This window comes from Brassica oleracea, chromosome C4, assembly GCF_000695525.1.
Source record: "Brassica oleracea var. oleracea cultivar TO1000 chromosome C4, BOL, whole genome shotgun sequence".
In the NCBI taxonomy this organism is placed as follows: Eukaryota; Viridiplantae; Streptophyta; class Magnoliopsida; order Brassicales; family Brassicaceae; genus Brassica; species Brassica oleracea.
In genome coordinates, this window is record NC_027751.1 from 43,728,871 (window position 1) to 43,753,994 (window position 25,124).

The 25,124-nt window shown below is 37.7% G+C and overlaps 3 protein-coding genes across 4 annotated transcripts; 2 read left to right on the forward strand and 1 right to left on the reverse strand.

Annotated features, from left to right (window-relative positions):
• The first annotated feature begins 2,817 nt into the window (after positions 1 to 2,817).
• Positions 2,818 to 4,350, forward strand: LOC106338971. The gene has a single exon (XM_013777821.1). It carries the CDS (start codon positions 2,818 to 2,820, stop codon positions 4,348 to 4,350), a length of 1,533 nt encoding a protein of 510 aa, XP_013633275.1.
• Positions 4,351 to 9,226: 4,876 nt separating this feature from the next.
• LOC106339882 (CO(2)-response secreted protease-like) lies at positions 9,227 to 15,492 on the forward strand. The gene is made up of 10 exons (XM_013778747.1): positions 9,227 to 9,504; positions 9,631 to 9,722; positions 10,028 to 10,125; positions 11,065 to 11,226; positions 11,885 to 11,996; positions 12,426 to 12,927; positions 13,642 to 13,742; positions 13,836 to 14,196; positions 14,415 to 14,613; positions 14,776 to 15,492. Exons 1-10 carry the CDS (start codon positions 9,409 to 9,411, stop codon positions 15,333 to 15,335), a joined length of 2,283 nt encoding a protein of 760 aa, XP_013634201.1. The 5' UTR covers positions 9,227 to 9,408; the 3' UTR covers positions 15,336 to 15,492.
• Positions 15,493 to 16,150: 658 nt separating this feature from the next.
• LOC106342247 (structural maintenance of chromosomes protein 3) lies at positions 16,151 to 23,936 on the reverse strand. Of its 2 annotated transcripts, none has more exons than XM_013781117.1 (30): positions 23,811 to 23,936; positions 23,599 to 23,640; positions 23,418 to 23,493; positions 23,190 to 23,228; positions 23,036 to 23,103; positions 22,861 to 22,932; positions 22,408 to 22,487; positions 22,243 to 22,321; positions 22,035 to 22,152; positions 21,784 to 21,959; positions 21,301 to 21,546; positions 21,061 to 21,182; positions 20,708 to 20,852; positions 20,346 to 20,518; positions 20,166 to 20,265; positions 19,841 to 19,977; positions 19,511 to 19,712; positions 19,279 to 19,366; positions 19,044 to 19,193; positions 18,728 to 18,879; positions 18,425 to 18,616; positions 18,144 to 18,327; positions 17,969 to 18,039; positions 17,742 to 17,893; positions 17,487 to 17,655; positions 17,264 to 17,410; positions 17,020 to 17,115; positions 16,771 to 16,945; positions 16,474 to 16,682; positions 16,151 to 16,389 (listed from the first exon to the last, which is right to left on the reverse strand). In XM_013781117.1, exons 2-29 carry the CDS (start codon positions 23,611 to 23,613, stop codon positions 16,492 to 16,494), a joined length of 3,615 nt encoding a protein of 1,204 aa, XP_013636571.1. In that variant the 5' UTR covers positions 23,614 to 23,640; positions 23,811 to 23,936; the 3' UTR covers positions 16,151 to 16,389; positions 16,474 to 16,491. The 2 variants fall into 2 exon arrangements, with proteins under 2 accessions (XP_013636571.1, XP_013636570.1); XM_013781116.1 differs by having other exon boundaries at positions 16,151 to 16,394.
• Positions 23,937 to 25,124: the final 1,188 nt, after the last annotated feature.

The following is a 25,124-nucleotide window of genomic DNA, read 5'->3' on the forward strand; positions in this document are numbered from 1 at the left end:
GATTTTTGATCTATTACCCTATGGTTTTGATTCATAAAGATTAGGGTTTTAGGGTTTCATTCTTTATCAATCAATCCATGTTCGATTATGGGTTCTTAGGTTTTGAATTACCTTTTAACCTTAGATGATTGTTGAATCGGACCACCAAAGGAGTTGAGCCGCGAGCTGGACACGAACGGGACGCGAGCTGGAATGGATCGAGTCGCTTCTATCGGGTCGCGGACGTCTTTTGTTGCTTGATTGGGAACGCCTTGATCGTCGGACGCGAGCTGTCTGATGCTGTCGCGAACGAGGAAGAGGTCGTGCTGGAGCTGCTCTCGGGTCGCGAACGTATGAGCTAGGATCAGGAATGCCTTGGGCTGAAGTTCATCGGGGACGCGAGTTGGAACAGATGCGGGAACAAGAGACGCGATCGGGGTTTAGGGTTCGTCGGATCGCCGACTAGGGTTAGGGTTTTAGGGTTTTCGATTTGGGTATTAACTTAGGGATTTAGAGTTTCGTGTTGATAACATGTTATAAAAGTAATGGAAAAGTCTATCTTTATTCATAACATAGAAGTTTCTTAAATAGGAGATTACACCGTCATAGATAAATGGAAAGATTGCAAATCATAATTTTTTGGTTATAAGATCTGATATGGTTCATAACATTTAACGATTTTGGGCTGCACGACTAAAGTCTTTTTTTGTTGAATGTAAAATAATTTGACTTCTTTTTCTGTACTTTTGTTTAGAAAATTACGAAGGTTGAATATATTATCAAAAGAATCTTAGTAGAGTGATAAGATTCCCTAATTAGATTACTTTTCTAATAAATAAATAAAAGATAAAGAGAAAAGGATGTCGTTCCTCGTTGTCTCGTAATGCATGCAATTGCTGACTTTTGTTATATCTTTAATATGTTTCCATTTAAATATCACGGATGACCTTCATATTATCTCTTTGATTTTGCTTTGCATTGCGATCTTAATTAGTATAATCTTTAATTTACAAAAAGACAAACTATCTGCATGGCCTCCATGAACTAAAGTAATTTGAGTGTAGAGCATCAACCAGCTCATCAGCTCGAAATAAAACTTTTAATAGTGGTGCAATTATTTTCTTTGGATTAGAAAATAAAAAAAATATCTTCTTTAGAGTGCACTAATTAACTTTTTTAACACATTTCTTTTTCTTTAGCATCAAGCTGAGCAAATTAATCAGCTACAGCTGATTTCCACTAGTTATTGGTTATGTATTTTAGTTATTGATCACGTGTATTATAGAGTTCAAATAAAATAATGGTCATATCATATGAATTAACAACTCAATGGAAAGAGTACCGCATCAATAAATTTTTTAAAATATTTACAGAATTTTATACATTTTTATCATTTTAACCAAAGATATTAAAATAATATTTATAGTTCATATATATATTTAAACGATAATACATTTTAAACCCAACTAAATTTTAACATTGATATTCATGTATTTTATTTATATAACCCACAAAAATACATAAAATCAAAATAAAACTTTAAAATATGATTTTTCACATCTCATCAAATAAAGTCCAAAAAGGTGATTTAAAAAAAAAATATTTCTAGGTCATCAATTCCATTTGAGAGATATTTAGGCAAAGCTTAGACCTTAATCAGAAATATATGAGATTTTGTAACATTTTGATTTCTGGTATATAATGTAGTGTATGTAGAGAGGCTATAAGAATTGATTTGGTTCCCCATATAAATAGTGTATTTATCATTTCATTCATGTGCTCAGAAATCACTTCAGGATTAATCATGATTAAATTAGATTAGTGAAATGATGAATAGCCTATTTAAAATTATTCACGGTACTTTGTGTGTGAAGTTTATCAGATAGAGAAAAATCATGTGGTTATTTTTATAGTTAATAAACAATTTTTTAGTTTTTATAAGCTCTCAAAATTAATGCACCGGCAGTTATACAGAATAAACCCAAGGACTGAAAAAAATATGCATAAAAGAATCTATATTAGCCGTAGGCGATAAAGGTGTTAAAGATTTAGTCTAGAACTCTTAAAAAGTAACGGAACTAGTTTTTCAGAAAACCAAAATTATTTTGAAACATGCAGATAAATTTTACTATTGGAAGTGTTTAAGAAGAAACGAATAAAAACTCTGTGACTAAATAAAATTAAATTGCGTGTACATCGCACTCGATATACAGTTATATTTGTAAATATAACTAATATTGGTATTTTTTTTTTTGTCAACAACTAATATTGGTATATTAGTAATAAACGCATGGTTGTTACTCAATATCTATGTCTAGAACAATCTGCGAAGGGAAAACAAAATTTTCGTTGAATAGCTTTTTCTCTCCCAGACACGAACCCCCAGAAAGGTCTGTGTTTAACGGTCCCTAGCTTCCTTCCCTGCATTACCCAACAAACACTAACCCCTTTCGGCAAAAAGCTACCAACCTTTTTCAACTTTTTTCAAATTCTCCTCGTTTCGAGAATTACCCGTTGGTCCTTTCAAGCTTCTGAGCTTTTACCCACCGGGTTCATCCCCCGACTCGGGTCGGAGGGACCGCCTCGTCGCCGCCAACCTCGCCGCGCCGGTGAAAAGTTTATCATGAAGTCCCTAGATCAGTTGGGTGAAGATTTTCACCCCCGGTAGAGAAAGCTTCGAATGTTCATTTCGCTGTCCTCAGGAGCAGACTTGATTAAGTCTCGCTGAGTTTTCATCATCATTCCAAAACTCCGTGTATCTAGTTCTAGCAGCTGGTGATTATCAGCAACAGTTTCACCACATTTACAGGAAGAAGAGCCTTTGCTCAGTGATACCCCATGGAAGGTAGAAAGTTCTCTGCTGCAGAGAAAGGTAAAGGCCCAGTCTTGGACCGCAACAAAGCACCTCGAACGGCTAGAGTCAGAGTGCAAGGACCGGCCAACGATGACCTACTACACAAGCACTCTCTCACTATCATTGGCAGAGTAACCAAACCATCCGTACAAAAGATGTGGTCATTAATAGCCTTCTTTACAGAGCTTTGGAAGTCAGACGTCAGACCCATTGGCTCAGACCTTGGACAAGGAATGTTCCAATTCCAGTTCCAAAATGAAGCAGACCTACTGGCTGTTCTTGAAAAAAGACCATACCACTTTGCTAAATGGATGGTGATGGTGGAGCGATGGGAACCGACAACAGATCCTACATTTCCATCACTCATACCATTTTGGATTAAAGTCCAAGGAATCCCAATACACCTATGGACGGAGGAAACAGTTAAAAGCATTGGAGAAGACATAGGGATTTATGAAGAAGCTGAAATCACTAACTTCTCAGTCCGGATGAGAGTGCAGATAAATGGAAGATTACCTCTCATTAAGAAGACTACGATAGAATACCCTAACGGTGATGAGGTCTTGGTACACCTGGTGTATGAGAAACTTGAAAAACACTGCACTCAATGCCACAAACTTGATCATGAAAGGGGAGACTGCTTACAAGCAAAGGCTCTGAAGCGAGAAATGGAAGCAAGGAGTCAAGTGAAGGATGATGCTGACTCTTGTGCCCAGCCCGGGGTAAGATATGAGGTAGAACCAAAGCACAACACTCCCTTCCAGTTCCCAGCATCAAGACCAATGGAACTTGAATCCAACCCGAGATACCGAGCCTCAGTTGATTCCCGCAGAGATCAGGGGCAACGATATTTCGAGACCAGAAAACCTTCGCACACGACCAGAGATAGAGCTTACAGAGACAGAAGCTGGGAGCACACATCTAGCAGAACAGAAAGATACCCAACCTACTCTCGAAGCATAAGAGAATATCATCCTTACAGAGAAAGATCATCTCGCCAGATGATGTACAAAGAAGTAGGTAGACGCCCTAACCCCGTCTCAGATCTGCGACAACAATTACTTGCCAAAGATGATCAACTTCCAGTAGAAGCACATACTAACGCCTCTAGCAATAAAAAGGAAACACCTAGGGCGCTTATCTCGACTCAAGAATTATCTGCAAGGGGGATTCCCCTTCAGATGCGTCAAAACACACAGATTGTGTTACGTGACAATCAAGACTTCCCTCTGGAAGCACTTGAAGAAGCAATGGGTGAAGTCAGAGAAGTTATGAATCAATATGTTGCATGCCCCGATCCAACAGAAAGCGCTGCAAGAAGAGAGAGAGTGCGTTTGGCAGAAGAACAAGGAGAAGTTGAAGAAACCGCTGAGATGATGCTCAGTGCCTCACTAGCAACACAAAGCAGAGCCCACAGCGAGAGAATCTACCAGAAACAGAGGAAAGAATCCCAGCAAAGCTCAGAATTGGAACAATCTCCTTCACATCGCCAGAGTCTGGAGAAAGAGTCCCAGTAAAACTCCGACTTGGCCCTTCCCCACCAGCTAAAGTGCATGAAGAGGTAGAACTGGGCAACACTGTTAAACGAAAACCTGGAAGGCCCCCAGGACGAAAGAAAGTTGCAAGCAGCCCCAAAGTTGCAAGTAGTCCCAAGCTTTTATTAGCTTCCAGTGCAAAAAAGCGCAAACCCCCCCTGAACAAAGCACCTCCATGTTGGCGACGCTTAAACCCAGGCAAGGAAGCTGGAACTACAAGCAGACAGACTAAGAGCAAAGTAACGACTTCTAGAGAAAGTGGAAGTCACCGCACTACTGGATCAGGATCAGATAACCAACCTCTTCGCAATATGATCCCTACAGGCCGCAAGAATCAGAGGACGGATTTTCCGAATCCGTCTCATCTCGGTCCTTAAAAATTATGAGTTGGAACTGTCAAGGTTTGGGGAATCCCTTGACAGTCCAACGTCTCCGGGAGATTAAGCGCACCATCTTTCCGGATATCATTTTCTTGTGCGAAACAAAAAACCCCTCTGCGTTTGTACTAGACAAAACTCAGCAACTTGGCTATGAATATCATGATCTGATTCCGCCTACTGGTCATGGAGCAGGAGGTTTAGCTCTGTTGTGGAAAGAAGAGATCAAACTTGAAGTTCTTGATGCTACTCCTAATTTGTATGACACTCGCATTGAATACCAAGATAAAGTTTTTTATGCCTCGTTCATATACGGCGACACTGATAAACAGAAGCGGAAAGTACTCTGGCAGTATCTAGTTAGCCTTGCAGAGATGAGGGATTCCTCATGGTTCATTACTGGTGATTTTAACGACCTCATCTGCAACGAGGAGAAAGTAGGAGGGCCCGATAGAGCTGAAGGTTCCTTTGGAGATTTCCGAACGTTTTTCTCTGAGGGCGATTTATATGATTTACCACACTCAGGAGATCCTCTCTCATGGCGGGGGCAGAGAGAATAATATGTATATAAGAAGACGGCTGCTTAGAGGAGTGATCTGTTCATCTAACACACGGAGTACTTGGTGCGGTGCCGATTAGATAGAGCTGCGGGAAACTCGAAATGGGCTGAAGACTTCCCGACAGCTAGATGTATGTATCTAGCTTACGAAGGCTCGGACCACAAACCTGTACTGTCAATTTTCGAGCCGGGGGAAAAGAAGCGACGAGGCATTTTTCGATATGACAGACGAATGAAAGATAATCCAGAAGTTACTGATATTGTGAAGCAAGCATGGAAAGAATCGAGTAACAAAACCATATCTGGTCGGATAGCAGCAGTTAGAGGCGCCATCTCCCTTTGGAATAAAAAGAAGCAAAACAACAGCAGGATCCTAATCCAACAAAAACAAGAGGAACTGGAAACTGCATTGTCCAGTGCGATCAACGACACAGGTTTAATCAACAAAATCTCTCAGGACCTACAAGTCGCATATACAGCGGAGGAAGCCTACTGGAAGCAGAGGAGTCGGCTCCTATGGCTAAGATTAGGAGACAGAAACTCAGGTTATTTTCATGCCACAACCAAGAACAGAAAGAGGGCTAATACTTTCTCAGTAATTGAAGATACCGACGGCAAGATGGTTTTCAAAGAAGGGCAAATCTCGAAGGTGGTGGTTCAATACTTCCATAACCTGTTCACAAGCATCGATGGAGACAGGGAAAATATTGTTGAAATGGCGCTCCAGCCGCGGATCACCCCAGACGATAATGCTGCCCTGATTAAGATCCCGTCCCCTTCGGAAATCAAAGATGCGGTCTTCTCGATTCATGCAGACAAAGCACCCGGACCGGACGGATTCTCGGCTAGCTTTTTTCACTCCAACTGGGACTCCATTGGAAGTGATATCTCTGAAGAAATTCAAACTTTTTTCACCACTGGTTCCTTGCCTCCGAAGATAAATGAGACTTTTATCAGACTTATTCCCAAGATCAAGAACCCGCGAACAGTGGCTGATTATAGACCCATTGATCTATGCAATGTATACTACAAAATCATCTCGAAGATCCTGACGAAACGGCTTCGGCCTCTCTTATCGTCAATCATCTCAGAGAATCAGTCCGCATTTGTACCGGGGAGAGCGATTGCTGATAATGTCCTCATTACACATGAGGTCTTACACTATCTAAAGACCTCAAAAGCAGAGAAGAGATGTGCCATGGCCGTGAAAACGGACATGAGCAAAGCATACGACCGACTTGAATGGGAGTTCATTCGGTTAGTTTTGCAGCGAATGGGATTCCATGAGAAATGGATTCACTGGATCATGGAATGTATATCCTCCGTTACCTACGCCTTCCTCATTAACGGCTCGCCTAGAGGAAGAGTTAAACCGAGTCGAGGTATCCGTCAAGGAGATCCTCTTTCACCGTACATATTCATTTTGTGCAGCGAGGTGCTATCGGGGTTGTGTAACAAAGCTCAGGAGGATGGATTGCTTGAAGGGATCCGGGTCGCAAAAGGGTGTCCAAGAGTTAATCACCTACTCTTTGCGGACGACACCATGTTCTTCTCCAAAGCGGATAAAGCGAGCAGTCTTGCGCTGAAAACCATACTGCAACAGTATGAGACAGCCTCTGGTCAGTCCATTAACACAGCCAAATCATCTATAACATTCTCCAAAAAAGCCCCGGGGAATCTGAAAGCGGGGATTAAAGACTGCCTACACATACAAAGAGAAGGAGGAGTGGGAAAATATCTCGGCTTACCCGAGCACTTTGGAAGGCGGAAAAGAGATTTATTCACCTCCATTGTTGATCGAATCAAGCAAAAAGCAAGCGGCTGGTCTAATAGATTTCTCTCGACTGCTGGAAAAATGACCATGATCAAGAGTGTGCTATCTCCGGTCCCCTCACATGCAATGACATGTTTTAAATTGCCTGTATCACTATGCAAACGCATACAGTCTGCAGTAACGAGGTTCTGGTGGGATGATAAGGACGGGAAACGGAAAATGTCATGGGTAGCTTGGTCGACAATGACAAAACACAAGAGCCAAGGAGGTCTAGGATTCATGGACTTTCAGAGTTACAACGATGCCTTCTTGGCGAAGCTTAGCTGGTGGCTGCTACACAATCCCACGTCTCTACTTGGAAAAATCCTGTTGGGAAAATATTGCAAAGAGGAGTCCTTCCTCACAGTCACTGATAAGGCTACTGAATCACATGGATGGCGAGGGATTCTAATTGGCCGAGACCTCCTCAAGACAAACATTGGATGGGCGGTAGGAAATGGGGAATCAATCAAGGTTTGGGATGATAACTGGATGAGCTTCTCTGGACAAGCAAGGCCAATGGGACCTGCCCCTGAAGATCAACTGAAGCTACTAGTGAAAGATCTTCTCCTACCGGATAATGGTGGTTGGCATAGAGAAAAGATCCAGCAGTTGCTACCCTTCGAGGAGGAAAGAATATTGTTGATCAAGCCAAGCAAAACAGGGTGTCAAGATAAAATTATCTGGCTAAAATCTAAAGATGGAGTCTACTCAACAAAATCTGGCTATTGGACAGCATGTGAACAACGAGAGATGCCAGTACAGGTCCAACAAGTGCCCCCTTTTGACTGGGAAAAAGAAATATGGAAGTTGAATACTGACCCAAAAATCAAGCTGTTTATTTGGAAGATTTTCCAAGGAGCTCTCCCGACAAGCGAAGCACTGGAAGCTAGAAATATAAATGTGGAAGCAAGGTGTTTTCGATGTGGTAGCCTGAATCTATCAATCATCTCTTTTTTCATTGTGAGTTTGCTCAACGTGTATGGGGCCTTGCCCCCTTCACCTCCAACTTTGATGCGAGAGGACTGGTAGATTTAGCTGCAGAGTGGAATGGGATTGTCACGAAAGAGTGTCTCCCACCAATTGGAATAGCCACCGGAAAACTTACTCCATGGATATTGTGGACAATCTGGAAAGTTCGTAATGAGCTGATCTTCCAGAACAAGGATGCTTCACCGAAGGAGACTATGTTGCGAGCGATAGTCGTGGCTCGAGAATGGCTTAATGAGCAGATTGCAGTATATCACACAACAAGGAAAGCAGCTGGCGTCACGACGAATTTTGAAGGTTATTTAAAAATTCAAACAGATGCAGCATGGCGCATGGATAGATCGGTGGCTGGACTAGCTTGGACGGTACACAACGAGGAAGGGCCCAGATCGTTTGCTTCTCAATGCTACTACGTTGCTTCCCCACTTATTGCAGAAGCACTGGCTCTACGGAAAGCTATCACTATGTGTTTTTCTCTGAACCGCCGAAGACTTCACTTTGAATCGGACTCTAGACAATTAATCCAAGCAGTCAATGGAGGACACCCCCCACCAGAGATTTATGGTTTAGTTGCTGATATCTTAGTTCTAAGTTCCCTTCTTGATGTTGTTTACTTCAGTTGGATCCCTAGGGACAAAAACAATATCTCTGATTCAGTAGCAAAGAATGCTCTGCTCTGCAGTTGCTGTAATGAACCCTCCTTTTGGAGTTTAAGTTTGAATGAAAGTTTGTGTTCCAAAAAAAATAATATAATTATTGTAAAATTAAATATAACTAATATTTTAAGTAGATGAAATATATTTTATGTATTTTCATATATTCATCTATCTTTCGTTTTGATTTCTATTCCGATTTACAGAAACATAAACCATTTGTGATTTTGTAAGTTTCGGTTTGGTTTTGGTTTTGGTTCAGATTTTTAATTTCAATCCGGTTTTAAGTAAAAGGTCCAGGTCTACGAGAGGACTTACCAAACGTCGCCGTTTCGTAAGTCGGAGTCCCGTCCACGAAGTTCTTACTGCCGGAGATAATAGTCTTGGTCTTCCCGTCTCCGTAGATCATCACATTCCACTTACCCTTATCCATCACCAAAAAAAAAAAAAAAAAAAAAAAAAAAAAAGAACAATCTGCGAAGTAGATGATATCTCTAAATATTGCGACAAAGGTTTTTTTTTTGAAAAAGGGGTTAGTACTACAAAGTTGAGTAGGCAAACCAAGCTACCAAAGCTATAGTGTATATATAGAGAGACATATAGATAGATATACATTCATACCAAAACGACGACATCTTCGGTCTCAACATGTTCACGATGTATCTTTTTTCTTCGTTTTCTCTTATTGTGATCCTGTTCACATCTCTCATCTTCATTTCCATTTCCTCACTCCAAACTCCCAAGGTAAAACTAAGTCTTCTTAATCGTTTTATATTTTTGAATTGTGTTTTTTAGTGATAAATTTGTATTTGGAACATTATTAATTTTGATCCGTAATCCCGTAACATACATGTGAAACTTCTTTTGTAGCATTATGTAGTGTACATGGGCAGCTCCATTGAAGCTGATGTGCATAACAGTGAAGCTTATTATCTCCAAATGTTGGACACTCTTCTTCCGAGGTTGCTTATATATATATCTTCTACTTCGACGTAGAGTATATATAAGAGTTTTGACTTGAGGGGCCGCTTATTTTTCTATTGTAGTAGTTATATTTGTTAAGGGTCCTTGTTCTATGGCTTAAAATTCAAGGGTTTCCCAAGACCAAATTTTGCCCAATCATAACTAAGTGAAATACCAATGAATGAATGACAGATCTTAAAAAATACTGACAACGTCTTAAACCAAAAAACTGAAATATTACCAAAAATTTTATTTATTGTATAAAAATCGATTTAGATGTAATGAACTAATGATGATTGTGCAGAGAAGAGAGTGAGAGAAGAAAAGGAGTACATCATTACAAGCATGCCTTTAGAGGCTTCTCCGCTATGCTTACAGAAGAAGAAGCTGCAGCACTTTCTGGTACTCCTTACTTTGTATACTAAATATTGTATTCATTGGTTAAGAAAAGTTTACAACTAATTGAACAGTCTTTATCTAAGAAACGTCATAATTGAACAAACGTCATAACTCCTTACTTTGTTCAATTAGTCTAAGAAACGTAAATGAGTCTTTGTTAGTGTGTTATTATAATAGTACGACTTCATCGCCAACTGTGCTATTTTGCATGGTTTATACTGGCCTTCGCCTTACGATTTACCAGTGGCTTTGAAGGGTGACGATATATATTTATCCTCTAGACTATATTTGAGAAGTGATTTTGTCACATGTCCTCTTTACAATCAATTTCACAAAACAAATATGACATGGCTATTGAAATTGATGACATGACTTCCGAAAAAATATGACATGGATAATTTCATTTAATGTTGATTTATATTTTTGGCAAATTTATTAGAATATGGTAATAATTCATATATTACATTTAATATTGATATTTGTTTTTGGTAATTTTTTTTTTTAAATATGGTAATAGCTCATACACCATCTATAAAATAAATAAATTCATATATAACATTTCAAATTTCGAAATATTATTATTTTTGTATAATTATACAATTTGTATTACTAAAACTTTCAAAAAATTCTACAATTATTTAAAAATTTAAATATCTAATCGTAAGAACATTAGTTTCTTATATATCTACAAATTTTATAAATATTGTTTAGGCTAATTTTTTGATAATTATACAATTTTATATCATTTTATTAGTTTTATACAAATTGATTTAATATATATCAAATCTATATTAAATATTGGTAAGAAAATAGTAAAATCTATAATATTTAATAAAATTTATTTTTAATTATAAGTTAGATTTAAAAAATTTCTTACTGCACATGGCGAGGAAAACACCTAGTTATTATGAAAAGTGATGAGATCTGTGTGTGATATTGCAGGACACGATGAGGTAGTGTCTGTGTTCGAAGATCCGATGCTTCAACTTCACACAACTCGGTCGTGGGATTTTTTGGATTCACTTTCTAGAGTTTCTTCTTCATTTCCAATTTATAACAGTTTTCATGGCTCATCTGATATCATCATTGGCGTTGTGGATACCGGTGAGAACACTATGTTAAAAACGTTTTGTCCTAATAAATAGACGGTCTCAACCTTTGTGTAAACTCAATATACATACTACTATAAATAATAAACGTCTGAAAGACAAACGATCCAACAACAAAATAATCAAACTATTTGGCCGTTCTATGCTATTTCGATTCAATGATTAATAATAAAGACTTAGGAATACAAGTATTTTCTATTAAAAAATGGAACTCTTATTTCAAAAATAATTAATTATAATTAAATAAAATATTTTGAATACTTAAAAAAAAAATCGTTTTCAAAACGGAAGGTCACGTAAAAATGTAGAACATCACGTACGTTTCTAAACAGAGACTCATAAGAAATAGATTTTAGAAGTTAAGCACGATATAATTAAAAACGTTCAAATCCAATTCCAATCTGGTATACTAATTGAGCAGCATTAGAATTTTTGTTTACTAAGAATTTTAATTTGTGCTAGTGCAGTTCGTATTCATAATTAGCATAAGAAAATTGCTATTTGGATGCCGTATTTGAAAATTTTCTTCTTTTTTAATTGTCTATCGACTATCGGAAATCCCAAATTTTATATCTGAATGTAAAAAAATAATTAAACTGTGCAACGATCCTAATAATGGTATATGGCTAAATTCATAAAATATATATATACAGGTATATGGCCAGAGTCTCCAAGTTTCAGTGATAAAGGGTTCGGAGAAATACCTTCAAAGTGGAAAGGTATTTGCATGGAAGGTCCTGACTTCAACAAATCCAACTGTAACAGGTCTCTTCCAGAAACTGTTATAACTTTTCCTCTTTAATAAAACAATATTTTATGTAAACAATTTCTGGTTTGTTTTTGCTTCTTTTTTTTTTGCAAGGTTTGTTTGTTTTTACTTCCTTTTAGATATAATGAAGGCTATGGAACAATGAATTAATATATATATATATATATATATATATATATTAAAATTAAATATAATAATAGTTGCATATAACAAAATCTTAAAATATTATTATAATTTATGTGCATTATTTGGCACATACAGAAGTTATGATTTAAGGAAAATGCATTTGATGTGTATTGAAAGTTTGAAACTGAAGCAATTTATTTTATTTCTTTGCCAACGAAGCAATTTATTATTATTACAATGAAGAAAAGGGAATAGTGTGAATGAGAAATTTTTAATGAAAACTTTGTCGGATAGTGCAGAAAGCTGATCGGAGCAAGATATTACAAATCAACCGGAGCTACGTCAGCAAGAGATTCCAACGGTCATGGGACCCACACGGCCTCAACGGTGGCAGGAGCACACGTGGTCGGAGCCAGTGACCGAGGCCTTGCGCGTGGGACGGCCAAAGGAGGCCAACCAGGCTGTAGGATAGCCGCGTACAAGACCTGCACCGCCGACGGTTGCTCTGGCTCCGCCATGTTGAAGGCTATGGACGACGCAGTGCATGACGGCGTTGACATCATCTCTATCTCCATCGGCTTGAATGCTGCTTTTACATCAGATTACCTGTCCGATCCAATTGCCATCGGAGCCTTCCATGCAGAGCTCAAGGGCATTATGGTCATTGCTTCTGCGGGTAACGACGGCCCCAATGCTTCCACCGTCACCAACGTTGCACCGTGGTTGTTCACGGTGGCTGCTTCCAACATTGACAGAGATTTTCAGTCCTCCGTTATCTTGGGAAGCGGCAAAGTTATACGAGTAAGCTTGCATGCTTGCTTCATTCATTATATATAAGTATGAGTTAGAAAGATTCATATAGAGCAAGAAAGTTTTTTTTTGCTAACTAAAGTGGTTTCATCTATTTGCCGCAAACCAAGTATCGTGAATAGTATCAAATCCATGTTGCGGTAGTGCTAGCCGGAACTCCTTTACCACTTGGACCAATGCGTTCTGATTAAAAAAAGTTTATTTTTCTATTAAGGTTTTTGCGTTAAGCAACTAGGATTGTGCTTTCCAGGTAGAGGTTCATGTAATAAGAGTTAGATGACTTGTGCATCTGAGGTAACTAGGTAAGATTGGGTAATGGATTGAATAGTCAATATTTGTTTCATATATTGCATGTAGGAGTTCTTTTAAGAAACTTTCGGTTGGGATTCCCGTAAAGCTTAGAACCCCACAATTACATACGCTTATATAATATATACATACATATACATGTATTTTAAGAACCTATGAGTAAGAAACCCCCAATAAGGTTGCTCTTACATGCCCTTAAGATGATGCATGAGTCCTTATGTGTGTCTTCGAGATGATGCATTTTCTACTCAATTTTGAAGATAGTTTCACTTTAATATCAACAACTTACTCTAATCAATTTAGCATGGATCGTGATACCATGATAGATGGTTTTGCAATAACAATCATCAATCAAAGGGTAGATAATTAATTCATTACTCTTTGAGGGTTTTGTAGGGAGCAGGGATACATTTCTCGAATTCCACAAGACCTAAGGCATACTCTCTTGTGTATGCAAGAAATGCTGCTGCTGCATCTAAACCTGTCGAAGATGCAAGGTTTTCTATATATACAACACAATCTTATAATATAAAATAATGTGAAAATTGCAGATTTATTTATATCTGCGTTATGTGTGAAAAAAAATGAAGGACATGTCTTCCTGGATCCTTGGACCCCAAGAAAGTGTCCGGGAAGGTTGTTGTTTGTGTGATGCCAAGAGATGCAGTTATAACAAAGCAAATTATAAAGGTGGTGGTAGAGGATGCCGGAGCTAGAGGTTTGATTCTGGTAAACCAGAAAGAGAAGATTCGTGCTTCCGATTTTGGTCACTTTCCTTTCTCGGAAGTTGATATGACTGATGGGTACAAGATTCTAAAGTACATGCTTCACACCAAGAGTCCAACAGTTAAAATTGTCCCAACCGTTGAGATCAAACCCACGAAACCTGCACCCGTTGTTGCACTCTTCTCATCTAGAGGTCCTGCCTCTCTAACAGAGAACATTCTCAAGGTTTAATATCCGTTATCAACCTTTTCTTGTTCTAAATATTAGAAATGATAAACTGATTTAGTATGCTGAGAATTTGTTATATTGGTTGATTCAAGAAATTGAATCTTAAATGAAAAAAATTAGTTGAATAGTCACCTAATTACTGTGTTTCGTGTTGACCATTGTAGATGTTTATAAATATCATAAAGTCATTGATTATGTGTGTGCTTTGTTCTCAGCCGGATGTAATGGCACCTGGTGTTTTGATTTTGGCGGCTTTACCTCCACCCAAAACAGCTAAACCATCCACACCAGAGTTTGGGTTAAGGTCAGGAACGTCCATGTCCTGCCCTCACGTAAGTGGAGCCGCCGCTTTCGTCAAGGCTCATCGCCCTTCTTGGACGCCTTCCATGATCAAATCCGCCCTTATGACCACAGGTATTGCATCTTCTTCTTTTGCTTTCATGTATGGTCTTTTAATTTTCAAAAACTATTTTTTTTATAAGAAAATTTTGAATATGTATTGTAAAATTTGAACAATTTTGAGACGACCTGATTAGATGATTTATCTCATGTCATGTTATACTTGGCTTGATGTAGCAATGACATATGACAACATGAGAAGACCAGTGACAAACACTTCCGGTCTCACATCAACACCTCACGAAACGGGTGCAGGAGAGATCAGTCCTCAACGTGCAATCAATCCGGGACTTGTCTTTGAGACAACCACCCAAGATTATCTCCAATTCCTCTGCTACTACGGCTACTCTCAAAAGACCATTAGCAAAACACTCACTAAAGCAACTAAATTCAGTTGCCCCAAAAAGACTTCTAAAGATCTTATCTCAGACATCAACTACCCGTCCATCTCCATCGGAAACCTGCGTCGCGGCCAACGTAAAATGATCAAAAGAAGTGTCACAAATGTAGGATTGGAGAAGAACGTGACGTACGTTGCGCATATTGAAGCTCCAGAAGGATTGGTGGTTAAGGTTGCACCAAAGAGACTTGTGTTTGGAGAAAACGTGCACAAGGTTTCATTTAAGGTTTGGTTCTATGGGGAGAAGAGTGCATCAAAGCGTTATCATCATGGATCTTTAGAATGGTCAGATGGTTACCACTCGGTCCGGTCGGTTTTTTCAGTTAACATTAATTAATGGCTAAGAAAGCCCCTGCAAGAACAATAATGACAGTTTTATTGTAATGTTCGTTGGGTTGTTGTGTGTTGGTTTAATAATTGCTCGATGGTTGTATGTTTGGTTTAGTAACTGTTTGGGTTGTGGATGTGTGCATCAATGAAACTGTTTTCCTTTCTTTGTATGGGTAAAAGTCTTAAGAAAGTGATTAGTACTGAGAAAAAGATCTGTTAACCTGATGAATCAGATCAGGTATCATGGGACTGATCATAAAGTGTAACGACTGGTCCTTTGAAATAACATCCACAACATCAACACTCTGTTCTTATCAAATACCCCAATATATTATCCGAAACTTTCACATTGTCCGGACGGAAAGTTGTCGTAATGAACTTCTGTCCTGATCGTCAGCTAAACTACGAATCACATGTCTAAATAAACTGTCATAGATATATATGAACTCTGGTTTTTTTTAGAAAATGAACAGGCTGACAAAAAGAGTTAAGAGAGATCATTTTCTATAACTCCATGTATAGTTAACAAAAACATTTTCATTTCATCTTTCATTTTGTCTATTTCCTTACACACCGTCCCAATGCTTCTATTTCCTTGATAAAATTAATTCTAATTCATATATAAATTGAAAGTGGTTTTTATGACTTTAAAATAATTTTATTCGAGTGCATTAGATTCGGTTTTTGGCTTAATTGAAAGGCCCCTAATTTAAGCTGCATTGTCAACCGAAAAAAGGCGAAAAGAAATTGTTGTGCATCAAATTGAAGCTTGTAGTCCTAAGTTCACTCGAGAAAAGCAAAACCCAAAGCAACAAACTTTCAAAACCAATAAACTAATTAGATATTACCATTAATCCATCAAATTCTAGAAAGTAAGCAGAGAGTCAACACGTGAGAAAAAAAAAAGAAACCGTTATTTCTCAGGTATACTTGGAGATAATTATACAGACCTGAACTGCACATTAGAGATATTATAATCCTAGAAGCAAACCTTGATAACATGTTAAATCCATTTTAAACAAGTGCGACACAAGCTCTCTCAAGACATGCAAACGCACCAACTTCTCTGCCCAATAAATAAAATCAGTTATCAGTTATTTAGCTTTTACAAACAGATTAGTACTGAGAAGAAAGAGTTAACAAACCTGAGTGAGTGATGATGATCAAGTATCATGGGACTGATCTTTCTCGATGAAGTCCAACGCCTGATCCTTTGATATAACTTGCACAATACTCACTCTGTTCTTATGAAATACTCCATATATCTTATCCGCAACCTTCACAAGCTCGGGACGGAAAGTTGTGGTAATGAACTGCGTGCTTACACTGTCATCAGCTAAACCACGAATCATGTCTGATAAAATTGTTAGGTTAAGAAAATCATAATGCTACTGAGGGGAGTAAGAAAGTTTGCAGTAAAAAATTAGATGGAAAAAGGATACTGCCCACAGCAGTTCGATACTGAGGATCGAGTGCGGCATCAATCTCATCAAAAAGATAGAATGGTGCAGGATCGCATCTCTGGATGGCAAAGATTAATGCGAGAGCAACGACGGTCTTTTGGCCTCCCGACAATTGTTTCATTGACTGTGTCTCCCCTTGACCAGTAAACGACACCTAGCAAACAAAAAATGCCAAATATTATCATCTTGAAGACAAAGGGAGATATGTATGCACCGTTCTTTCTGTACCTTCACTTTTACGCCAAGGTATTTCTCAACCCTTCCCTCTGCATCAGCCTCACGACCTCCATCATCCTCATCATCTTCATCATCGTGATCGCGGTCCTGTATATGCACCCCAAAAATTCATGTCCACATAATTGTTTAGTTATAAAGATCACACAAACGTATGACAGAACAAATAACAGGAGTCAACAATTCAGAAACAAAAGATGGAGATGAAAGAGTGTTATCAAGGAAAGCAGAAACGTGCCTTTTTCTTCGTCATGACAAGGTGACCATGCCCACCTTGCACAAGCTTAGAGAATACCTCCCGGAAGTTGCGTGCAACCCCTTTGAAAGTACGTTCTATAGATTCATCTTTCCGCTGATCCAGAACTGTTATCAGTTCTTTAATTTTCTGCAAAATCATCAAACGTGTTTAGCCAAGCTCTACATTCTACAAATAATGAGTAATGAAATCTCCCACTATTTACCTCATCTCCTGCATCAAGCTCTGCTTGCCGTTTCTGAAGTTCTTCTCGTTGTTCTGTGAAATTTACATATTGATCAAGCGCTTTCTTGTTTACATGGCTGAATTGTTGCAGTTGTTCAGTGCATCGGTGTAGCATTTTCTGCAGCTCCTTGATATTTTTCCGTTTGTACCTATAAATACATGATAGCTTAAACATATGACAGAGCTCCTAGGAGAAAAACCAATAAAAAATAGGCTTGACTCAACGCAAACATACGTGTCAAAAGCGTCAGATGACAATGGACCCAATCCCCTAATTTTCTTTGTATACTCTTCTTGCTTCGCAAGGAGTGTGTTGCGAAGGCTGAATAGTTCCTCCAATTTTTTATTTGCATCTTGCACTGTCATCTCACAGTCATCTTGCAATGCCTGAGAGACCAAGAAACTTTGTCAGATACCTATAGGAAAAGCAATATACTCTTAATTTACAGAAGATATTATTACCTTTAACTTCGCTTTCTCATCTTTAAATTTCTTGACCTGCTTAGTCTTCTCATCAATGCTTCGACAGAGACCTAAAACCATGAAATGGTAGTGAGTCTACAAGTCCAAATAGTAATAGACAGCTCAAAACAATTTCAAGCAAATAGCAATGTAGATAAGAGAGCTTGGGGCTCACTTTCGAGCTCGTTTGTGATCTCTTCAACAAACAATCTTGCATCATCGAGTTCTTGTGTTTTTAAGCCAGCTGAACTAGGCAAACTATCATCCTCGATGGAAGCTATTGTAGCCTGTAACTCATTTATTCTCCTCTTTAAGTTGGTAGATAAGTTAGTCTCCAACTCTGCTTTCCTTGTCTCCCTCTATTTATAGTGAAACGTCCATGAATCGGACTTCGTAAATCACATAAATCATAAATTAACTCAAAAGAGAAAGCAAACATTCAAACTATTTTCTTACCTCAATGCGATCTGTCTTATATGCAATAAGTTTCTCCTTAAGATCCTTAATTTCGGGGTTTAGTCGTGACAATTGCTCCCTTTCCTCTGGGGTTAGATGATCCACAAGTTCTGTTCCCATTTCAGCTTCCTTCATGGCCATGCTAGATCTTAGTTGATCAATTTGTGTTCTAATATCATCTAGTGATTTCTCCTGAAAACAAGTGAAGAAATTTTAGTATGCATAGCATAGGAAATATATATTTAACACTGAAGACCGCTATAAAGACTAATTAAAATAAAGGAATGCATGAAAGAATGAAACCTTATTTTCAAGGGCTTTACGTATAGCTTGTTTCTGCCTATTCGCATTAGCTATCTCTTGCTTCAGTTGCTCCACCTGTAGTTTGCTATGCGTCCAGTCTGCTTCAAGCCTCTGCTGCTCAGTAACAAGCTGTGTGATCTGCTGATCTATCAGTGAGAGAAGTTAAGTAAAACGCTTTAAGTGAAGAACTGTTTGCATGGAAAATGAAAAGAAAAAACACACAACCCAACATACATCAATGAGCAATATGATATAGTACATCAGAGAGCGAAACTGCAATCAAAGTAAACCCAGAGTAAGTTTATGGAAAGGATATCTTGTAGCTGTCTTCTAACATCCTCCAACACCTTCTCCTTCGTATTTATAGACTTTGTATTTTGTATTATGGTATTCATGAATCTCAATTTTGACCGCCTGTGGTCATAAAATCCACCGGTCATGCCACCCTTTCTGCTAACCTGGTCACCTGTCATGGCCCACCAGAACGTTCAGGTACAACATACATGTCAAATGGGAAGTATAATATATAAAAATGCATTTTCAGTTCCAACCTTCCAGAGTTATGCAATCTAAGCCATCGTTCTTAGCAACTCTTGTTGCCACATTCAGATCACGACATACTACTGTTCTACCAAAAACCTACATAAGACACGTAAAGATATAATGAGATTACCCATGGAAAAAATAAACGCAAAAGTCAAATTGTTCCATCGAAGGTGCAAATAATATATAAGTGGGCCATCAGAGAGCAGAAAGGCACATAATTCAGCTCAAAGGTGGTACCTGGCCCAATGCTGGTGCAAATCTAGAATCGAACTTCAATCTTCTCAGTAGTGGTATTGCATCAGTACTTTGTGGATAATTTACGTGAGGAGCCTTAACTCGATTCAGAGGTATGAAGGTTACCCGTCCACCCTTTCGAGAATTCAGGTGTTTAATTATTTGGGTTGAAATATCATCGTTCTCAACTACCACGTGAAATAAGCTGCTTGTAGAGAATAACAGATGAAACAAATGAATGGGTCATAAGGTAAGAACTAAGAAGTAAAGCTCAAAAGTGAACAGTGTAAACATTCTAGCTGTGAGGTAAATATTAGGAAGTTTCCTGCCTACCTGTTTCCAGCAGTGACTTCAACTGCAGTGAAAAACTTTTCCTCGCAATCAACCAACTCAACAAGTGGGCCAAAAACTCCATTGATCTTATACTCAGAGCAAATCCGTTTAATAGAGCTCAGCCCTCGCCTAACATCCTGAGACAATGAATCAGCTGAGTCACCAGAAACGAAAACTGAAAATGGCAACTTACTATATACCAGAAGTAATATAAGGTCAACACATTACTGAAGGAGCTTGGATGGTTTAATGCATCAACTACTTTGAATATTAAATACGGTGAAGGAGCATGCATTATAGCAATAAAAATAGCACGCTCACTCACTCCTGGAGTGGCATGATCAAGGTTTTTCTTTGCCCTTTCAAGTTCCGTTTTCAACTTCTCAAGTTCAGAAGATAGTTCACTTTCTTCTCCCCATTTTTCCCTGTGTTAACAAATCTTATGTTATATTACCAAAAAATTGCCTACTGTACTTACAGGTATGGAAAAGACAGCAATACTTACTTTCTTTTTCTCTGTTCTTCATCTCTCTCCCTCTTTTTAATATTAAATTGTTCATGGGACTTAGAAATGTGAGATTCCAGTTCACCAATTTCAGCTTCGCATTTCTTGATGTGTCCATCACGCTCTGTCAAATCAGTATTGAGGCGAAAAATTTCATCCTGAAGTTTTTGCTCCTACAGAAGAAAAAGCATGTTATATCACCAATCGTATGAAACTGATGCCATGTACAAAGAATATAGAGTGATCCAAATGTCATGGATATATAGAAGATATGACAAATTTTCCATCTTCAAACGTAAAAAGACTGTAATCATATTAATTATAGTACGATTCATTTTTTCTATGTAATAAACTAAACTCACTTGATTCAGATTTAAGTCTAAAACACGCTTAAGATCCTCAATCTCCTTGCGGAGCCATTTGTCTCGTGCAGCCTTATTTGAAAACTGAGTTGAACGGCCTTGTTTCTGATAAAGAATACTAAGCTTTTTCTCCAGCTCCATGATTCTGTAAGGAAAAAAAACATAAACAGTAGTTGTCCATGTAAGAGGATTCATTATATATAAAAGGGAAAAAAAAATTTCCAATCTGCATCACCATATTTAACTCACACCTAAGCTTTACCCAACTGTAACTCAGTACCAACATACAACCCACCCATTTTAAGTAGGGACAAAGATAATTTCCGCTTGGAACTGACATAATATAGACTTACCTTTTTGTCGTCTGCTTCTCCTTGTCAACTTGACTTTCATACAAAGGATTAATCGCCTCTAGTTCCTTCAAAGAATCCTGCATTTCTCTTTCCACCATACTAAGTTGCTCAAGGGCATCATTCTGAAAGGCATAGTACTTCATTAGTGAACATTATCCATAAATATATAGAAAACCAACTTTAAATGCATACTGATGTACAGTTTCCTACTAAAGTATAGCTACAAATGTGAGTGAGTACCTTAGATTGGATATTTCCAGCCATCCGTTCCTTAAAGTCATTCTCATCAAGCTCCAGTTTTGTCTTCTTCTTTATAGCTTCAGTTCTTCGTGCTTCAACAGTTTCTTTCTCCTTGTTCAATGTCTGAAGCTCCTTTGTCAGTCCTTTCAGCGACTCATCTAAGCTTCTGGACTCGTCCTGGGCCTTCTCAACTCTATCATACATTTTTGTAGACTCTTCAGATGCCTTAGTTCTTGCAACTTCTACCTGGATCATGACATAAAATTCCCAGATGTTGAAATGGTTAAGCCCAGTGATGAGTGAAGTGATAAAATCATAAAACGACACTTGCTCACTGAAGAGCATAGAAAGCTTTGGAGTCTGGACGAGCACAGCAAGTCATTAAAAGTATACTAGCACCCGCAACAGAAAGACAAGTAATAGTTCACTGGACAAAATTAGTAAGACCACACTGAAAACATATCCCTAATGTTATTAGCTGACCTGTTCCAGTTTCTCCCTAGTTTCGTGAAGCTCTTTGTCGTAAATGGTGTATTCCAGTGATTTTCTCTGCTTATCAAGTTGTTGGTATTTTCTGAGTTCTTCTTTCTCTTCGTCCAATTCCCTTAGTCTTTCATCCAGGTATTGCACAACTTGGATTATCTGCTTCCGTTTATTCCCTGGGAGACACGTCAAGTGTTAGATTTTTGATGAAATTAAAGAGTTTCCACTACTACTGCCGACTGATAACTTGCCTGTATCCTGCATGATCTTTAAGCTCTCACGGCGCCTCTCCTCATAAACACGGGTACCACCAATCTCTTTTAGCAGATCCAGCCGTTCTGGGTCTTTCATCAGTGTCAATGAGGCTATCTACAAACGTACCAAAAAAAACACATGTAAGCTATGGTAGTCCACATAATCTTCTCAAATCTAACAACATTATCTTTTACAGGAGCTTACCTTTCCTTGTTGAACAACATAGTACGGATTAGAACGAGAAAACCCAGCACTCTCAAGTAAATTCATAACTTCATTTTTTCTGCAAGTTTTGTCATATAAGTTTTTTCTCATCCACTAAATAGGAGAATGGAAAAGAGGGTGAAAACTTAAAAAGTAAGTACGCACGTAATGTGTTTCCCGTCCAGGAAATACTCATCCTTCTTCAGACCAATAGTTCGGCGCAAGCGAATTTCTTCCTTATCAACCTAGTGGAAAAACATAAGCCACAGATCAGAAAACAAATCAAATGTACCATTTTTATAATACTATGCATCAAGGGAAAAGAGGATATGCTGATATACCCAAGTACGTTTTGATACAACAAAATTTATAATATATAAATCATAACAAGAGATCAGTTATGACTTAAGAAAAACACATCCCCTATAAATAGCCAAGAAAATGATTGACAGTTTTACAAAAACCTAAATGGGACTTCGATTTATGTGAATGACGAGACCACATAAAATGAACCTATATATACACAAGCTTAGTTACTAACACAGTTTTCCAACCTTGAGTTGACAGAATATTAGCAGAAAACAACGGGTGCAAGTAGTAGGGGAAAGGAGTTATTACCGGGATGCGGTTGTCGGAGTTATCAAAGACGATCTCCACGAACGCAGAAGCAACCTGATGACCAGCACCTTCCTGCCCAACAACAAAAGGCTCAGAGTTAGAAAAATAATCAGGATAGCATGAGATCCACTTAACAGAGGTAACTTCGAAGCCAGCAGCAAACAAGAGAGCATACATGGAGTAGTGCGTGCCTATCTTCATTCCGCAGATTTTGGAAGATGTCACTCAACACGAAACGAATTGCTGCATTTAAAACCAATAATAGGTCACTGATAACTGAAAACTATAGAAAAAAAGTGTTCAAAAAGGAGGACGAGGATGAATCTTACCATGGAAGAAGTTGCTTTTCCCAGAACCATTTGCCCCAACTGCAATTAAAAAAAAAAAAAAAAGAATCAGTTTCAGCAACAAGCTTATTATACTTCAACGAAGGTTTAAGCCTATCTAATTGCATCCACTAAACAAAACGACCGTAGATCCAGAGACTAGTGAGAAGTAAGATAAACGAAATTGAACAATAGAATCAAATTTGAAACCGAGAGATCCGTCAATTATACCAACGCAGTTAACTTTGGGGCTGAAAATCTCAGTAGCGACTTGCTCTTTGTAACTCTTGAATCCTTCGATTATAACCTTCGCGAACCCAAATCCGAAACACCCGAGAAGAAATTAGTTAAGTGTATACTAGACGAAGAGCAAATTCAAGTGAACTTAGAGAGAGGAAGAGAATAAGCGCACCAGCTTAATATACATAGCGATAAGGTCACCAGCTACTCCCACCTGTTGGAATTAGAGCAAACCCCACAAGAGATTAGTATTATGTCAAGCGATGGATGAAACTCGAAACCCTAATTTCGCAAGAGTAGGAAAGTTGAATTATACAACAAAGGGGGAGGGGGTTTATTTTTTTAGTCGAGTAAATCGAAGCAAGAGGAAGGAAGAGTACTTACCGATTCAGTTTGTTCAGAGAGAGATGACGATTGTGAAAAGCTCGAGGAGTTGAAGAAACGCCACAAATAAAATTGGAGGCAAAGTCGATGAAAAATGACCGGGAAAATATTAATCAGCCAAAAAAATTAGGTTTCTCCAAGATGCATAATTTTGTTTGTTGGATCTTACGGAGCAAAACAACATATTTAATTCATTAACTAGAACTCAATCCGCGCAACCGCGCACATGTTTGTTTCCATTTTAATTTATATAAAATATTTTGCTTACAATTCTAAATTGGTATATATTATAATATATATAATGTGTGTCTATCAATTTTTTAAAACATAATAATTTAACTATATATGTTTTTTTATTGAATAGGTTATTTTAAACTTTCACATACGTCAGTTTTTTATTATGTTTTTGAATTGTTATTTCATTATTGAACTCGTAATTTTATATAAATATTGTTTTATTGTTACCCCGAAAGATATTGTAATATTTTACAAATTTAAAAGTTTTATAATATAATTTTTACCTTCATATATTATCGAGTATACTTGTTCTCCATCAAATAGATTGTTTCAAAATTCACTTGTGTTTGTTTGTTCTTATATATTTTTTTGTTTGATGGATTAGTATTTCATTTTTGAATAAAAAATAGAAATATAATTTGGAAAATATTAAAATATTATTATCTCCAAATATAATCAAACTTTTCACAAAATAAGAAACTTAGCAAAAACTAAACTTAAAGCTTCATGTATAGATTTTATAAAGAATATAATTATTCATTTAATTATATTTTTTAAATGAATTATCTGATTTTAAAAGTTAAGATTGTAAAGAGTTAAATATTATACATATGGGTCAAGTAGTCTTTAAAATAAAAATCTAACGGGTCAAGTATTCTTTAAATTCAATTACTCAAAGCCCAAAGTGAGATTAATGTTTTGTAAGCCCAAAATGATCAGTTAACAGATTTTTATCCGGGAAAAAAACGTGTCTGTCTACCTAACAATTTTCTTTGGTTTATGTCTTCTCTTTAACCTAGACACGATCCTAACTACGATCCTCGAGCTATTTGATCGACTAAATCCGTCTCTCAGACACCATCCTCTCTTGACTCCCGACCAAGATCAAGTAAGCATGTCTATTTATAAAGGTTTTAGTTTCGGTTATTTTAGTTCACCTCTGTTTATTTTTTCAATTGATTTAATCTATCAAATATGTGTAGACGGAGATCGGTATTGTTTCGAAGGAGATATGAAAACCTCAGCGGAAGAATATATGGAGCTCTGATGGAGCTCTGCCTTAATATAATTTAATAT

Bases quoted from the DNA above. Each gene is read 5' to 3' on its own strand.
- LOC106339882 (XM_013778747.1), top strand. From the start codon at position 9,409: ATGTTCACGATGTATCTTTTTTCTTCGTTTTCTCTTATTGTGATCCTG. The intron at 9,723-10,027 runs GTTGCTTATATA...ATGATTGTGCAG, and splicing joins TTGGACACTCTTCTTCCGAG to AGAAGAGAGTGAGAGAAGAA. The intron at 14,614-14,775 runs GTATTGCATCTT...GGCTTGATGTAG, and splicing joins ATCCGCCCTTATGACCACAG to CAATGACATATGACAACATG.
- LOC106342247 (XM_013781117.1), bottom strand. The intron at 22,933-23,035 runs GTATGCTCTCTT...GTTGTTGGGCAG, and splicing joins ATAGGCACGCACTACTCCAT to GAAGGTGCTGGTCATCAGGT. The intron at 22,153-22,242 runs GTAAGCTCCTGT...GTACGTTTGTAG, and splicing joins ATGTTGTTCAACAAGGAAAG to ATAGCCTCATTGACACTGAT.
- LOC106338971 (XM_013777821.1), top strand. From the start codon at position 2,818: ATGGAAGGTAGAAAGTTCTCTGCTGCAGAGAAAGGTAAAGGCCCAGTC.